The 17,381-nt window shown below is 37.3% G+C and overlaps 1 protein-coding gene across 1 annotated transcript in view; it reads right to left on the reverse strand.

Annotated features, from left to right (window-relative positions):
- Positions 1–17,381, reverse strand: part of LOC122816310 (proton channel OTOP3-like) — a 256,108-nt gene that overhangs the window by 92,684 nt on the left and 146,043 nt on the right. The window contains exons 4-5 of the mRNA XM_044089042.1: positions 1,828–1,964; positions 1,673–1,731 (exon numbers count right to left, since the gene is read on the reverse strand). Of these exons, the coding sequence (XP_043944977.1) occupies positions 1,673–1,731; positions 1,828–1,964 (196 nt within the window). The remainder of the gene's footprint in view (positions 1–1,672; positions 1,732–1,827; positions 1,965–17,381) is intronic.

Below are 17,381 nucleotides of genomic sequence, written 5' to 3' on the forward strand. Positions count from 1 at the left end.
AGGAGACAGAATACAGGGATAGGGCCTTGAAGTGGTCAGCATAGGACATATTACTTATGCCTTGTATTCTTTTAGTGAGGAAACTCTGTGGATGTTCCAGTTGTTGTATATGCTTGGTTAGGTACATACAAAAGGGGGCATTGTACTCAATGATAGCTCTGATGAATGCCGAATATAGTGGAACAATGACTTCCTTGGACTTAGATGCCATACCTCGGTTTATAAGTTACGTAACATAGAATGATTTCCTCACCACTGTAGACACATGAGGATCAAAGGCTAGATTGCTATCTATGTGTGTCCCTAAGTCCCTGACTACTGGGTCAACTCTAAGGGGTGTGCTGTCAATATGATAGTTACCAGAGATGGATGACTTTCCAAAGGATACTATTACACATTTCTTGGTATTTAGTTTTAGTCCATGGCTCTGACACCAGTTGTTTGTCTGTGTCAGCCCCTCCTGCAGAACATTGTGGCAGAGAATGGTAACACCCAATGCAGAGCCACTGTCCAAGGATCTCCTTTCAGAAACTACTTTGGTATGTTTTCACTGACCCTAAGCAATGAAAGGGCACACAATCTAGATATACATTTTCATTACTATCCTTAGCCTTCTTTACTGATAAAGCGTCTATATGACAAGCAGACATCATTCAACAAATACGAACAGCTAGTTCAATTTTTTAAAGATAATTCTAGAAAAGCCTCCCCATCAAGTGAGAAGACAAGTGCATCATTAATAGTTTTCTCCATGAGGCAATGACCCTCTGGACATTGATTTTGGTGGTCTAGATACTGTAATCTGGTGTCTGATACTATTGTGGTCAGAGGTGGTACTGTAAAGCCACAGTGAAGATAGCTTCTAAAAGCAAATATGGCTGTTACAACCTGCTGGAGGTGTTGGTCACCATCAAATCTCAGTAGCATTACAGATACCAGAAAATGGTGAACAGGTCTGAAAAGATATGTCTGACCCTTAATCCTGAAAAGCAAAAACATAATAATGAAAGGAAAAGATATCCCAGGAGGAAGGCAGTACCCTAGATTACAAATGTGTACATTCTTATTACAGATGTGTATGTCAAGGAATGTATTACTGAGTCATCTTGGGACTCATCAGTAAACAAAGGTACAGTTAACACTTGGGTGAGAGGGTTGCTATCATTGGTGTTTTGGTAGAGAATAAATGCTTCTAAAGATGGGCAAAGTTACAAACTTAATATAGAAAACATTGAACACCCAACTGTATACGTAATAATCCAAAAGTTCAACATTGTAACCACGGATTAACCAGTGAACGAAAGGACTTTTGTTCATTGGTTAATCCGTGGTTTCAACATTGAACTTTTGGATTATTACGTATAGAGTTACAAACTTCCTTTTAACAGCTATGGGTATGCCTTGATTTTAGACTTAATATTAAATAATTCAACTGGCCAGCATGTTATGCTAGTAACAGTAACCAATTTGCAATTGAAATGATTTTTGGTATATATAAGAATATTTAAGATAGATAATGTGTACATTGGGATGGTAACGCGTACACTTTTAGATCCACAGAACTTCATGTGTGAATAAAATGAAATGCACTTAAATTGAAGTAAAAAGATTACAAAGTGATGTATGAGAGTGTAGCACAATGTAGACAACACGACTTTTAGTGACCACTTACCTTGTCAAGTTGTGTTGGGTTTGTATGCAGTCTTTACAATGATACCAGAGAAAAAGGGCCTGCAAAATAATGGAATATTTTGATGTCAGCAGTCTCTTACCTATTCCTTTCTGTGCAAACTGTAATATCAATTAGCTGATCTTTGTTCTGCTTACCTGAGTAATTATGAATGCTGAATTTATAAAAGGGAGGATTATTTGCTCTTCAGACACACACTCATAGTAGCTGAAAAAATAGCCAAGCTTAAAGAGATTGAAAATGATGCTGCATCCTCCAAAACCCACGAGTGACCCTGTTAAATAAGATAGCAGGGAAAAAATAAATACTCAGACACATTTAAGTTTTCTGCATTTTGGAATATCCAGGTTTCTCTAGTATGACCCCTCAGCAAGCTTCTATGAGAACAATATGGCTAAAAACAAAATTAGTACCAGGCTTTGCATAATAAATGAAAAAAAAAAATGAAAAAAAAAGGTCAGAAGTTAAAGACACTTTGAGTAAATGTTTGTGCTCTAATGGAACTTCCCTAGACTGTTGAATTTTTGAGATACATACTCCTAGGCCCTGTGGCGCTGTTTTTGTATACACACACACACACACACACACACACACACGCACACACACGCACACACACACACACACACACACACACACACACACACACACACACACACACACACACACTTCCATGATGAAGTTCACAGTCATTAGAAAATGATGATGCCTAAGCTTTTCCTTTGCCTGAGGATTATATAACATGTTACTCAAATGTCGTGAAGAGATGACCATGCCCTTGTATCCCTTAATAATCGTTAAGCCCCACTAACTTGGGGAGAATGACAGAGCAGGATAATCCACACTGTTGATTTACTATTTCTCTGTCACTGCTACATGGTGTGCAGACCTCTAACTGTCCAGATTTTTGCATAACATCCAGATTTTGCCTCAAGTTTTTAGTCTGCTCCTCATAAGACTTGTGGTTTTCTGGCAAATTGAATTTCCAAACTAATGGCACTCATTTGATTTTCAGGAGTCATATATTTCAGAAAATGCATGGTAACACAAATCCTTTTATTCTAGCAACTTTCTAAGTTTGTAAGAGCAATATTTAAAATCTCTCTCAATTTGTCGGCCTCCACCCTATTATTTTTCACTTTGTCCAGATTTCTCGTGCTAAGAGGTTGAGAGGGATGGTGGTGTGAAAGGCTAAGCTTCTGCCATGCAGCACAAATTGAATTTAGATTAATGATATGTATAGCCAGCTTTTAGGAGACATTAGTTTTAAGAAAGGGAATTTTGGAATGTAACTTTTTACTTTTGGAGTACACTGGTACTGTACAACATTTGCTATCATCACAGCAGAATGTGTACACATGAATGATTTAAAAAACGGAGATATGCCTTGTACAGCTACTGAGACTTTTTTTATGCTGAGTTGCATAATTCATTGTGCCACTAGCCTGCATGCAGTAATTTATTTACTCATTTGCAATTGTAATTTGCAATATCTAGGCATAAGTTGCCCCTTTTCAGCGGAAGCCTGGTAAGAAAAACACCCAAGTATAAATATATGTAGAAATTGTACTAAAAAGTAGATAAGAAAAATTCCAATGACTTTAAGTAATTTAACAAAATTAATGCAAATAGAACATATAGGAAAACATAAACAGAGTTTTACAAAAGACAACAGTACCTATCAATAAATGCAAGTTTTTGTAAGTCCAGAATAAAATCAAATACATGTGTACAACAATGGTTAAAAACAAAGAAAGAGTTAGGAAGGAAAAAAAAAGCTATTTGTGAGAGCATACTTTTAAAAATAGTGACGTCTGAGGAAAACAGTACTTAAGCAATACATTAGTGGAAGTGATAGTTATACAGCAGTCTGCAGGAGGAGCAATGTAAAAAGACACATTTGACTGCCATCCTCCAGGAAAACAGGAAGAGGTGCCAGCACATAAAGTTGTTGTATCATGCATTGGCTGTAGTAGGCATTGAAACACATGATTAGTAGATAAACTCGGTGAGAGGAAGGCTGGGGAAGGGTGAAGAAGAAGATGAAGGATTATTGTTGTGAAAAAGGGCTGTAAGATGCCAGTGTAGAGTTTGCGGCTGAGTAGAGGGAGATACAGGAAGGATGTGATGTGAATTGGGATGAAAGAGGATGGAGAGAAAAATGAAAGTAGTGAGCCAGGAGATATTGAAGGGAAATAGCATGGTGTAATAAAAATAAGTGAGAGAAGAGAAGAGAAGAGAAGATAAGAGAAGAGAAGAGAAGAGAAGAGAAGAGAAGAGAAGAGAAGAGAAGAGAAGAGAAGAGAAGAGGTGAGGTGAGGTGAGGTGAGGTGAGGTTTAGGGAGAAAGGATGATAGAAACACAAGCTTTAGGTATATTAGATAAGTTTGGGGAGAGCATAGCTTAGAATACACTGTGTGGATGGATATCAATTTATGTCTAGCCAGGAGATGAGAAGGAACACAACCAGGTGTTCATTAGGTATTATTTTGAGATGTGAAATATTTTACCTGAAATATTTATTTAAGGGAAGGAGGATTGAATTTCAAATTTTAGAGATATAGGAGGAATAGAGAGAGCTTGCTCATTAGTACTTGGGCATCACTGATCATTACTTATGCATTATATATAATAGATGCTTGGGATAAAGCATGTAAGGGACAAACACTGAAAGTGAACAATAAAAAAAAAAATAAAGAGAAATTTACTGGGTAGAAAGTTGACATAGAGGACTGAATTTATTGGAAAGCAAATTAACTGTCTACTCTGCACAGAGGAACTTTGTTTTGGATAATTAAAATACCCAATGATCAATAATACCAAGTCTGACTCTGTCTCATGATGGGGTAGCAATGTTTTCACAGTTAACAAAAACAGTAATCTGCATATAGCTGTTCAGTTATGTATGGAGGAAGGTGGAAGGGCGTGGCATATATCAAACAGAAGACTGGCTGATGGGATCCTTGGTTACTGCTTTACATAGTGACCCATCGTAACATAATATTAACTACATATAAGTGGCAAGACAGTAGGTAACAAGGCAGGTGATCCACACTGCTGCTCTCAACTTGAAAATGCACTTTCGGCTACAGAAGTTTTAAATGTGGTCTGATCAACATAAGGGGATCATCTTGACTACTTCTGAGAGTGTAGCTTGGTTTAATCTAAGGATTTCAATAGACTTCCTCAGTTTGTACGGAACTTATTAAAAATATGTGTACAGCTCACAGTTACTCCCAAGTGACATGATATATCTAGTGTTAATAAAATATGAATATTTGAGTTATACCTGTCATACAGTTGGAACAACATTCTGCTGAAATACATGGTTTTAACCAGGACAAAGTACAATTAGTCTGCAACCTTGCAGTATGAATGGCAATTTTGCCACTTCGGTAAGGCATTTATCTAAGTGATGTCTCTCAACCATAATCTCATTTGCCAGTTCTTCAACTAAAACTGAAGGGTAGCCCCTCTCTTTAAATGTATTTATCATTCTACACAATCCTACTTTAAAATCTGAGCCTTTACTGATACATCTAGTGATTTTCATCCTTTCACATTTAACTGTGTTGTGTTTTCTCCAAGTCTTTTGGGTTTCTAATATCATGACAGGAATGAACCCCATTCCTAAGTCAAAGTATAATTAAAGTTCATGAAAATAATATTCTTTCGATCTTTGATGTTAGCCAGAAGTGATCTCTGCAGCACATGCAATGTGCCCAGTAATGACTCCTTCTGCAATTCATGCAGAGTTACATGCATTGGTAACATATCGACGTATGATTGTAAATTCTTTTTTATAAGACCCATTGCTCCTACTACTACCGGAACTGTTTGGATATCCTTTTTCCACATTGCCCTCATTTCTGCCTGCAAATCCTGATATTTATGACTTTGTGTCTCTCTGTATGTAAGACACTGTACTCACTGAGTGTGGCGATTTCAATGATAAATGCTACTTTTGTTTTCTTTTCTTGGACCACTATATCTGGTTTTCTTACATCTATGTTTTGAACTGTTAGTAATGGGTGATCCCATGTGATATAAATGTCATAATTTTCTATGATGCTTTGTGGCTCATGTTTCCAGTGTTTTTCAGTCACTTTAGTACCATAATGTTTGCACAATCCCCAGTGCAACAGTCTTGCCACATTATTATACCTTTCAGTATACAGTCCTGCCATTAATATGTCACAACCAGCAACGAGATGTGTGACTGTTTCCAATTCTGTTTTACAAATCTTACATTTATCTGTTCTCCCACATGTTCAATGGACTTTGCAAACCAATGCATACGTAGTCTACTATCTCGGGCCACCAATATTAATCTTTCATCTTTTGGTTTAAATTCACCTCTTCTTAACCATTCCTGAGTTCAGTCCTGATCAACATGACTGTTACAAGACTTTTCTTAACTTGCCACTATATTTATGCATTTTCTACATTTTTTGCCTTCTCATCTGATCCTTTACCGTATATTCTTTCTTTTATTTTTTGGCCCATTCCTTTGCTGACTGATTTTTATCTACTTCTGGTTTGGTTTCCATTCCCGCTTGACACCAATATGCTTCTGCTAAAGTAAGCAGGGAAGTCATCTTAGACTTATTCTTCTCATGGATTAAAACTTTCACTACATTTGGGTTTTGTGAGGTCAGGAGATATGTATGCAGTCCTACGATTGCAGATCTATACATGCAATCAATTTTGAAGAGACCCATACCTCCTTCAGAATGGGAAATATATAGTCTTGTTGTATACTGACTTTTATAAATCATTTGATGAGCATAAAGCATCCTTCTTGTTTTCCAGTCCAACCTATCCATCACCTTTTGGGGCCAGTCAATCACTCCAAAACTGTGAGCTAAGACAGGAAGAAAAAATTGGTTTGTAGCTTGGACTTTGTTTCTAGATGTCAACTCTGTTTTCAGTATTAATTTTTAGTCTTCTAAAATATTCCTAAGTTTTATTCACATTTATTCATGTTTTATTGTTGATCCTTCATCAGTTCCCAAATATTTATAGACTCCCTCTTACTCAAGTTTTTTTATATCACATTCCTGTCCCAAACTGATATTTTTTTGGTGCTGCAGCTTCCCTGCTTTAAAGGATGCTTTTGTACATTTATCAAGACCAAATAACATTCTTATAGCATCTGAAAAAGTTTTGACCACTTGCAGTTGTGTTTTCATTTGCTCATGTGATGAACTGTGCAGTTTTATATCATCCACAAAAAGAAGATAAAAAGTGTTTACACTTATTTGTTTTCTGGAAGCTAAATTGTAGCCATGACCTAATCTGTTAAGTAGACAGCTTAATGGGTGGGTTAAGGGTGAGACAAAAGAGCAGCAGTGACAAAGAGTCACCCTCGAATATCCCCCTTTGAATTTGTATCCCTCGAATAATAAATTTTCCTTTATCATGGCTTAAGTGCAAAGTGATTTACCACTGTTTTGTGGTCGCTGTAAGGTAATCAATCAGTATAGGGTGTATCTTACAAATTTTTAAGCACTCTTTTATCCATGAATGTGGGATACTATCAAATGCTTTTCTGTACTCTATCCATGCCATACATAGTCACCTTTTTACAGTTTTCCATTATGACTTTATTTAACAAAAAAAAGATTCTTTGTTCCATATGACTTTCTTTTGTTATCCCTTTGTTCTATTACGATGACTGAGTTTTCTTCTAAATGACTACAAACTCTGTTGACATCAGTTCCAGTGTATAATTTATACGTTGTCAGAAGGCAAGTTATTGGTTTATAGTTTTTACGATAGCTTGCAGGTTTGCTCTTAAGTAGGAGTATTATTTTTCCTGTTGTTAACCAGGTTGGTGTCTGTTTGGGGTGTGTATATAAATAGTTCTTACTCATGGCTAAATCTTCTTGTAAAGATGTTAATACTTTTAGCCAGAAGTTAGGTACTGCATCTGGGCCTGTGTTTTTCCAATTAGGAGCTTTTCATAACTTTGTTTCAGTCTCTCTGGTCATTGCTTCATCTCATTTCATATAATGTACATTTGAACTTCTTATTCTTTCTTTTACTTCTTCTATCCATTTCGCATCTTTTGTTATGTTCCACAGGATCTTCATAGAGATTTCTCCAAAATGTATCTATTTCTTCTTTTTTTGGTGGTGCTTCAATTTATTTTACCTTGTTTCCCAGTTCTCTACAAAATTTTTTGGGTCATCAAGAAATTGCTTATTTTGTACTTTTCCTTTATATTTATCCGCATGTTTTCTATGTTTTTCTGCCTGTGCTATTTTTAGTTTATTATTTTTGACAGTGCATGATAGATCTGATCTGTTCTGATACTGCACATTGCTGTTATCACATCTATCTTTCTGAGTATTTTTGTTGATCTATTCCCTCATGTATACTCTTCTAACAGTGACACATCTTGTCTTAATAGCTTTATAGTTTTCTCTATTTGATATTTCCATGATGGCATTTGATTTCACCCCTTCCTTTCCCCTTACTGTCTTCCATTTTTGTGGTAGGCCTTTGTTATTAATTTAGCTGCACAGTAATATATCCTATTTAATTCTGTTCCATCACATGAATCTCTATGGACAGTCCTAATGACTGTGTTCTTGTGTTCATTTGTTTTATCAAACTTCTAACTTTTTGGGTTTTATTGACTTTCTGTAGTCTTGTTTTTTTTTTCATTGATCTTAATATGTCTGTCCAGCTCTATTAAATCAAACAACTCTTCTCCTAGATCATTGTCTTCTAAACTGGGGGCACATTCTTTGTTGTCTGTTTCCTGTAGGCATTCTGTAGAAAGTTCCATGTGTTTCTGAATGGTCAGATGCATGCTGTTGTAGTGTTAATAACTGCTACTAACCACAGATTTTCTTCCTGCTGCTGTGCTAAACAGTCTATCTTAAAGACATTTTCCAACGTAATGTCCAAAAATACCAAACACATATTGTTCATAATAAAAGTAAACTTTAGAACCTGAGTGATTCTGTTCAAATATTCTTGAAATGAATTCAACATTTCTTGTGATCCTGCCCAAATAAAAAGAAAATCATCACTATAATGGGCAATATAATGAACATACTTGTTCAAAAAAGAAAAAAAAAAAGACACTATCATAGACAGACAGGCCTATTTGCAAAACTATTTGCAAAACTGGAGACCATCCAGCCCCCATAGCCACCCCTTGTTTTTTTTGATAAAAGTACTTGTTGAAAATAAAATATTTGCACCTAAATATCATCTCCAAACATGAAACAGGAAAGTTGACTTCTTTAACAGGGAAAGAACTTTTGCCCAAAAGATATTCCTTAAACCATACTAATCCTGTACTGATGGGAATGACAGTGTACATACTGGGGCTCTCAGGTAGCACTAACATTTTTTGACTCATGAATATACCTTAATACAGTTAGCAGTATCCAAACAGATGTTTCAGCTTTTATTTGACACACAGTGCCAATGGTTCTGGTTTGAACCTGAAGATGACACGACACGTCTTAAGGGAGGAGTGTTACTGTCTTTATGGGGTTTGGGTATCCCAAAGATAACACCACTGTAGGGCAAGGCACAGTCAGGAAATGTTTTACCTTCCTATCAATGTGTCCTTCTGCTTGACCCCATGCCATAAAATCATCTGTCTGCTTGTATCCAGTGATGATGGTCTCTTTATCATTCTGCTAGTAAAAGCAGATGTCATTGAATAATTCATACATTTTATCATTATGGTCTTTGGTAGCTATGAGACCACTCCCTGCCCTTGTCAGCTTTCATTATCCACAGTTCAGCATCCCTAGAAAGTTTAAGCAAAGAGTCTCTTTCTTTGTTGGTAAGATTATAAAATTTGTTACAAGGCTTAAGTAGGGCTGACCTAATTTATGTTTTAACATTTTTTTCAGAGCATTCATTCACAGAATTTGTTGACAGTATAAAACCACTTGGTTTTCTAATATTCACAGTGTTATGGTCTATACTTTGTTCATTGTTGTTAAGAAAAGCAAGACTGAGTTTTCTTGTAAATAACTTCAAAAAATTAACAGTGTCTGAAATAGATGCTGTTTTTGATGGGATATCTTTAAAACCCCACTGCAACAAACATTCCTTTTTATTAGTCAAGTTTTTACTAGAGAGATTATAATTCTTAAATATGTCATTACTTACTGTGATTCCAGTTTCTCCTTCTAACATAGAAATCAGTGGAAGGTGTATGGTCCCCTTTGGTAAAAAACTTGTGATTGGTGAATCCAGTTCCAGTACATGCTCAAGTTTGGATGTCCTTGTTTGTTCCAAATATCCTGAAATGTTACCTCCCCTGCAAGCCAAAGTCTCTGAAATGCATTAACAGATGCAGCCATCTTCTGTGTTTTATATCATTGCTAATTGTGTCTGATTCATTTTGGTATACTAAATATTCCATTTGTTCTCCATCTTTTTCCAACACTTCCCCTGCCCTTAAAAAAACATCCTGTTCAGTGAAAACTGCATCTTCGATTATAGGAGTGACTTCTGGTGACTTTGCACCTTATGATTGGCCAATGCTATAAGAAGTCAAGTCCCTAGTGAGTATTTTTGTTTTCTTTTCTTTAAAAGTAGAATGCAACTTATCTATCTGGACGTCAAAGATAACATATAATTTCATATCTAGTTAGAAATATTACGTTTTAAAGTCCACCATGTCTTTCATTAACTTCTCCCTCACTTCTGCCTTCTGCTTTTCTTTGTATTTAAGTAATAGGGAGACTAAATCTAATCCAGACTTCTCTAGAACTTCATTCCATTTTTTTTAAGATGTGAGTTAAGGTCAATGTCTGTGTTCTGCATGCACATTCTTAAAACTCTTGGAGCTCTTTTAGATGCAATGGTAGCTTTAATAAATAAAACATCCAAGAGCAGCCTCCAGTATTTTACTTTTTCCTGTTTATTCCATTAAAAAAAACAGTACAAACATATTAAGTATTTTTTCAGAGTACTGGTATATAGTGGTCTATAGGAGAAAAAAACTGTAGAATTGTCACTTAAAACAACCACAGCCATTCTATTTTTATTTCCATAGAAACATTATTTTCTGTGACACATACCTATCGCCCCAACATGTCCTATTAATGATGCGAAAGAGATTGATATCCCTTGATTAGGTATTTATGCTACCATTAAACTTGTGAGTGTATAGCAGATCTGACAGCATAGGGGCTGTTGATGCTATACATGAGACAGAGGTCACCCCTTAGTAGCCTGTGTGATTCTGAGAAGAGAGACAAAACTTTAAAACAGTCTGCATACTTTTTATGACTGAGGTCCTCTCATTTTTTTTTTAGTGAAAAAACATAGTCATTCCAGCTAGGGCAAGAGTTGCAATGGGTACATACTGAAAGGTGCATTATATTTAATAATCAGCCTAACAAGAGATGAGTACAGTGGAATGATTACGTCCCTGGACCTGAGCACCATAGAATTAGATATAGGATGTGCAACGACAAAGGATTTTCTTGCAATAGTGAACATGTGGTGATCTAAGGACAGTTTATTATTGGCATAGGTTCCAAAATCTCTGACTACAAGATCAGCTTTTAGGAGTGTGTTGTCAATGTGATAGTTACAAGGGAGGTCATGCTTGCCAAAGGATATTGTGAAGATAGGTGAAGGCTGCCAGCCTAGCCAGATAGAATTTTGTAGATAATTCTGTCATTTGTAAATATTAATGTAAGCCACAGGCTTGTTCTCTTAAATGTGAAAAGACTGCATTGAATATTGAACTACAAAAATGTAACAACAGTGCACTCTGCTGTAAGAAAGATAAGTCAAGCATTTCATGACTGTCTTTGATGTCAAAATTCGGAGCCGATATGTCTACAGGGAGGCATCCTGCTTATTGTTTTAAGGCCAGAGTTAATGGCTAGAATTTGCATCTATAAATGTCCTTTATTGCTCTGGTTTCTGACAAGGTGTAAAGAATGTAAATGTAGTTTCTGTTAGCCCGGGAACATTCAAGAAGTGTGAAGAATGATGTCATGTGAACCAGCTCTGTGTTATCAATTTAAGGAGTGAGAATCAGAGAGCTCAGAGCATTTTGTCTTGAGATCATCCATCACCAGCACTGCTTTGCTCTATATGTAAATAATTTAGAACTGTTTTTTCTGTTAGAAATAGCTACGAATTAGGAAGATTAGACTAAGTGTTTTTCTGTGTTGATGTCAGAACTTTTCTGTGGTATTATTTTAAGCATTTCTCTGTGATCTCTGAACTCTTGACTAGCAATGTGTAGTAAGGAGTATTGTCTTGTGTTTTTATTATTTATTATTAAATATTTTTAAACCGTTCAACTGTGGCTGTCTTGTGTAGAGATAATTTAAGCTCTAAGAGTACATTGCATGTATATAGTGATGCTGTACCAAGTCACTCCAAATAAGTCTTGACTGTTAGGTCATGCTTACCATTTGGATAATAATATTGCACAGTAATAACTGGAAACCCTTTTAAGGGCCTTTGAGTAGCTGATAAATATTAGTGGGTGGTGGCAGCTAGTACTACCTTTTAGACTGGGCAGAAAAGGGGCACAGCTGGAGAACCTGTGCCAGCCTTCCCCAGGAGTGTCTGTGTGGTTGTATAAACTCTTATCTAAAAGTATGTGTGTATCAGCTACTTGGGCAGGGGCACAAAGCACTGGTTGGACAGACAGGGTGCTGGAGGTTTAGCTTGCTCACTAGGCTGAGATGGACCCTATAGCTGTTCCAGTGGGGAGTCTTATTGGGGACCTGGATTGAAAGGGAGCAACTATCCCCAGAATGACTGTGATCTCTTTCTGCTCTTAAGGGAAATTGTACTTTACTGCATGTGTATTTATTATCCTTTCCCTATATGGACACCCCTCACTGGTGTTAGTGGTGAGGATTGAGGCTCCTTGATTGCTGGCCAGTGCACGGGCATCACAGATACTATTATAGAGTTCTTGCCATTTAGATTTTAGCCAAGATTTTGATGCCAGCTATGTGGTTGGGAAAGTCCTCTTGCAGGTTATTCATGTCTTCTAGAGAGTTTATATGACACCACATTTACAGTCATCTGCAAATTCAGCCATCCATAAATCCTTAAGAGCTGCTTTGACCACCGAGAATAAAATGACAAAGAAAAATGCCCAATTACTGAGCCCTGTGGTACATCACTAGTGACAGGTCTTTTGGAGGTGGTACAACCACCCACCCTAATTTATGGGGTTCTATTTGTGAGACAATTTATTATCCAATAAGTTATATAGATATTTACATTTTAGTAGAGTTTATTTTCGATACCAGAAAGTGGGATGGTATTGAACACCTTTGTGTGGTCTAGATATGCAGTAACTATGTCAAGGAACCTGACTAGGTTAAGAAGGCAGGTTAAATAGGTAGGGTTTGTTCTTAATGAATCTGAATTGACTTGGGTCAACAGTTTGTAGGTTGCCTATGTCCTTATTTATTAATTCCATAATAAACCTTTTAAGTGCCTTATAGATGAGACTGGTTAGGTTTGTGGGTCTATAATTTCCTAGATCTATTGACACCCTACCTTTGTGCAAGTGCATGCCTGTTGCTGTCCTCCATTCATCTGACACGAAGCCTGCTTGGTGACTGATAGTGCAAAGCCTCTCTAGGGAGTTTGACAAGACCTATTTCAGGCTGACCAGTAGTTAGCATGGTATGTTATTCGGTCCCATGGAAGTAGTGTTCTTTTACTTGTATAGGGTGTTGAGGACTTCTTCTCAGATCTGAGGGATAGGTATAAATGCAGGTATGTGATCTATAAATAAAGGAGTGGTGAGGGGGTGAAGTTTAAGCTAAATTTATCAGTTAGTAGAAGGGTTATGTCCACTGGACCAGATGTAATATCATGTACTATTAGCTCTGCAAAGAGCTGGGCATGGTTTCTGTGGCTCCTAACACGATTAAAGACATTTTTATTGGTTATCTTTTGCCAGCATGATTATTTTTACCTCAAATTTGGCTTTGGTTGATCTGATCTGATCTATGTCTGGACTTCCCTGTTAAGTTTAGCAAGGAGTTCTGCAATATCTTGAGAGTTAATTTTATTTTTTCATGTGGTTATTTTTTCTTTTATTATAAAGCACATTTATATTGGCGTCCACCTTAGGGGATTATTCTTAAATTTGCCATTGTATTTTCTTTGGAGGGAGAAGATTCATCTCTGCAGCTATTTACATGTCTATAGAATTTAGCAGCAAAAGGTTGGAAGGGGATTTTGAATTTAGTCAGGTCATCTCTCAGTTTTATTAGCATAGCTTTGTCATTGTCTCTGAATACCAAGGTATTAGAAGATGCTTCTGGCTGTCGTGTTCTTGTGGTCTGATTTGACCAGGGAGGAAGGAAATAGGTAGAGAGCAAGGTTGTCCCATATTGACAAGGACCAAGTCCAGGATTTTATTGCATGCAGCATATGACCCACATGTAGCTCTTTCAACATTTTGGACATCATCTGGAGTAGGATGTATACCCTCAGGTTCATATGAGATATCTGCTGTCAGCTGCAAGCTCATCTTGCTGATAGGAAAATGACACAAGCTCTGTGTTCTGTAGAGCACCCCAGCCATGCTATTTTGCCAAGACAATTTAGGGTAGGATAAACTCTCTTCCTGAGTTCCCTTCTGGATCACTGTAGAAGTTTGACTGTCCAGCTGAGGCTAGATAAGGGAAAAATGGCTGTAGTAATGTAATGACCCCATGAAGGACTGCAAATGTACAACATGTAGCCTCAGGGGAGTCTGCTTGTATTTTGTCCTCATACTTGTTTAGGTCTTCATGGTGTGGCCACAGTTCATGACACTTGGTATGAAATTTTAGGGTTATCTTCTAGAGCTACAAAGGCTATATTTTGCTAACCTCTATTGGGAAATATGAAGGTCTTTTAAGTTTGCATTATCATTTTACTCCATCACAATAATGTTATTTAGATAACAGTGTGTGTCAGGACACCCTTGAGCTATGTGATCCATGTTTTTTCTAAGGTGGCAGTGTTGAATTCGCCACCAGAATGACTCAATTGCCCATGTAAAATACTTTGTTGGTATTAATGACAGGAACACAGTGGAATTGTTTTCCATTTCCATCTGCATGTAGGCCTATGCCAAATCCATCTTACTTAAATTTTGAACCCTAGAGAAATTTGCAAGGATGACTTAAAACTTGTGCAGTAGTTATGGTTCTGCTTGTAAATGCAGGCTACATGACCTCTGAGTGCATCATTCAGGGCACCTTCAAAAATGGAAGTGTTCAAAGAACTGTTCGGCTAAACCACATATACTGTCATCAACTACCCATCAATCTGATTACTATTGTCGAAATCGGCATATTCTGTGAACAGCAAATGATTTGGTGCAAAATGTTCCTATATAATTTTAATTAGTTCTGCAAAGCTAAAACTTGCAAGTTTGTCCAGGGTGGTTAGGTTACTAACTATCTTAGGATGCTGATATCATCCAAGTTCATAGATTCATAGGTGTATATTAAGCTAACAACCATTTGGGCCCTTATAAGCCTAGCCGTGCATCCCAAATGTGACCTATAAATTTGATTTATATAGGTGGTCATTTACTGACTACCTCTGTCCATCAGAGATGTAGGAGTCAGACCATGGTGAATTTCTGATTACCCATTCATTGGTCTAAGTTGTGCTTAAATAGGGATAGTGAGGAACTCTGCTTCACATGGATAAGGGCAGTTTCATATCAGATCACAGTAACTGCAGGCCCACTGGCTTGACATGTGTTTTGCGGAGAGGATAATGAAGGATCTAAGCAGGCCCCTAAACTATAATAACCTATCCTTATACAGGTCCAGACAGCATGGATATGCAATTTTCTAATGTTGCTGTGGCCATCTTGGTAGATATGGTCATCCTGAGACAATGTAGCAATTGTCTCATGTTCACCAACCATTTAATCCTTAGTGAAATTAATTCAGTATGCAAGAGATGTACATACACAACTTCCTTGTAGTCAAAAATCTTGCTTACAAACATGGTTTTCAAATACACACTACATTCATTACACATACAGCTCACCAAACACACACAGACAATTTTATGCTGAAGCACTTAAAAGAAACCTTCCCAAACCTCAAAGACCTCCTAAGCCTACAAACGTTAATGCCTATACTCAACAATGTCTAAAGTACACCAAAAGCAGCACCAAATACCACACATTTGCCTACACCCAGTGGGCTCCCAAGAACAAAGACCATAAAGTAAGCAAACACTTCACCTAGGACTTTTACCACAGGGGATTCCATTATACAACACACAGACTACATAAGGAGAAAATAAAGGTTAGTTGATCTGGAGTCAGGATCTGCAGTATCTAGAGTGTGCTCAAGTCACTGCACCACAGGTACAAATATGATTCTATCATAGTCCATTGTGGGTGTAAATGACACGAGATGTACCTCAATGGACTATATGAAAAGAGACATTATGGATTTTTTGGAATATGTGTCACAGACAGGTATGTGCCTTGCACTGAGCAACATTCTACCTTCACTAAGGATGATGCCACAGTATGAATAAAAAATGATTCATTTTAACAATTGGATTAGTTTCTGCAGGGGTGTCCAGTCTCTGTCAGCTTGGGAGGACACAGTTAACAGACTATGTTGCTTTGCCAAGGATGGTTTGCACCTGTTCCTTCACCCCACCCCTGGGCTTTCGAATATTGGCTAAAACTGTATTCACCTCTTAGAGCCTTTTTAGGCAAATCTAAAATGACAAACCTACCAACATAGCAGCAAAAACTCAAAGTAACCTTAAGGTGCTACAGCTCACTGTTAGGAGTCGCAACAAAAACTCCACAATCTTCAAGTCCTCCTCACTCTGGAGAATGTAGACATCTGTGCTGTTACCAAGGCTTGGTTTAACGCCGCAGAAAGAACTCCAGATGTTCAAGGTTGCAGTGCCTGCCACACATTTAGATCAACAGCAGCACAGACAGGAGCTAAAGGTTGAGGTGTCTTGCTCTGCATTAGCAACAAATACACCTCTAGGCTGGTTAAACAGGATAATAGCCTGGAGTTAATTCATGTGCAAGTCACCATAGACTGGATCCCATACCATATCCTAGCTAGTTAAAGGTCACCATCTATACTCCAAGAAACTCATAATTCCTTCTTAGACCTAATGAAAACGCTCACCATCCAACCAGATACCCTATTCATGGGGGACTTTACATTTCTATAGAAAGGGAAACATACACTGCCTCAAACTCACAGACACAATGTTTCCTGGATTTTATTAACTCAAATACCCTGGACCAGATAGTGTGTGCACTCAAATCAGAGGTTCAAACATACTGGACCTAGTACTCACCAACATGGGGGAATTCTGCACCTCTCCCTGTGTCATGTCCTCACTGATGAGGTCAGATCACAGAGCCATCCCCTTTGAATAAAAGTCAACATGGAAAACCCAACTAGACCTAAAACAATAAAGAACTATTCTAAAGCAAACACCATCCTACTGAGCAATAGTTTGTGAAAATTGAATGCTCCCCAAACCTAGAAATCACAGCAGCCTTTACAGAATTGTTCACAGAAACCCTGTACAAACATATAAATGGCTGCATAGAGGCTGCTGTACCTACCGAGGTAAGCACATAACAAACACCAAAAACAAACCAAACTGGTGAAATGCCAGCCTAAACAGGATGTATAACAAAAGTAAAAAAATCATA

Source organism: Protopterus annectens, chromosome 12.part0, assembly GCF_019279795.1.
Source record: "Protopterus annectens isolate FY-2018-M chromosome 12.part0, PAN1.0, whole genome shotgun sequence".
NCBI lineage: Eukaryota > Metazoa > Chordata > Ceratodontiformes > Protopteridae > Protopterus > Protopterus annectens.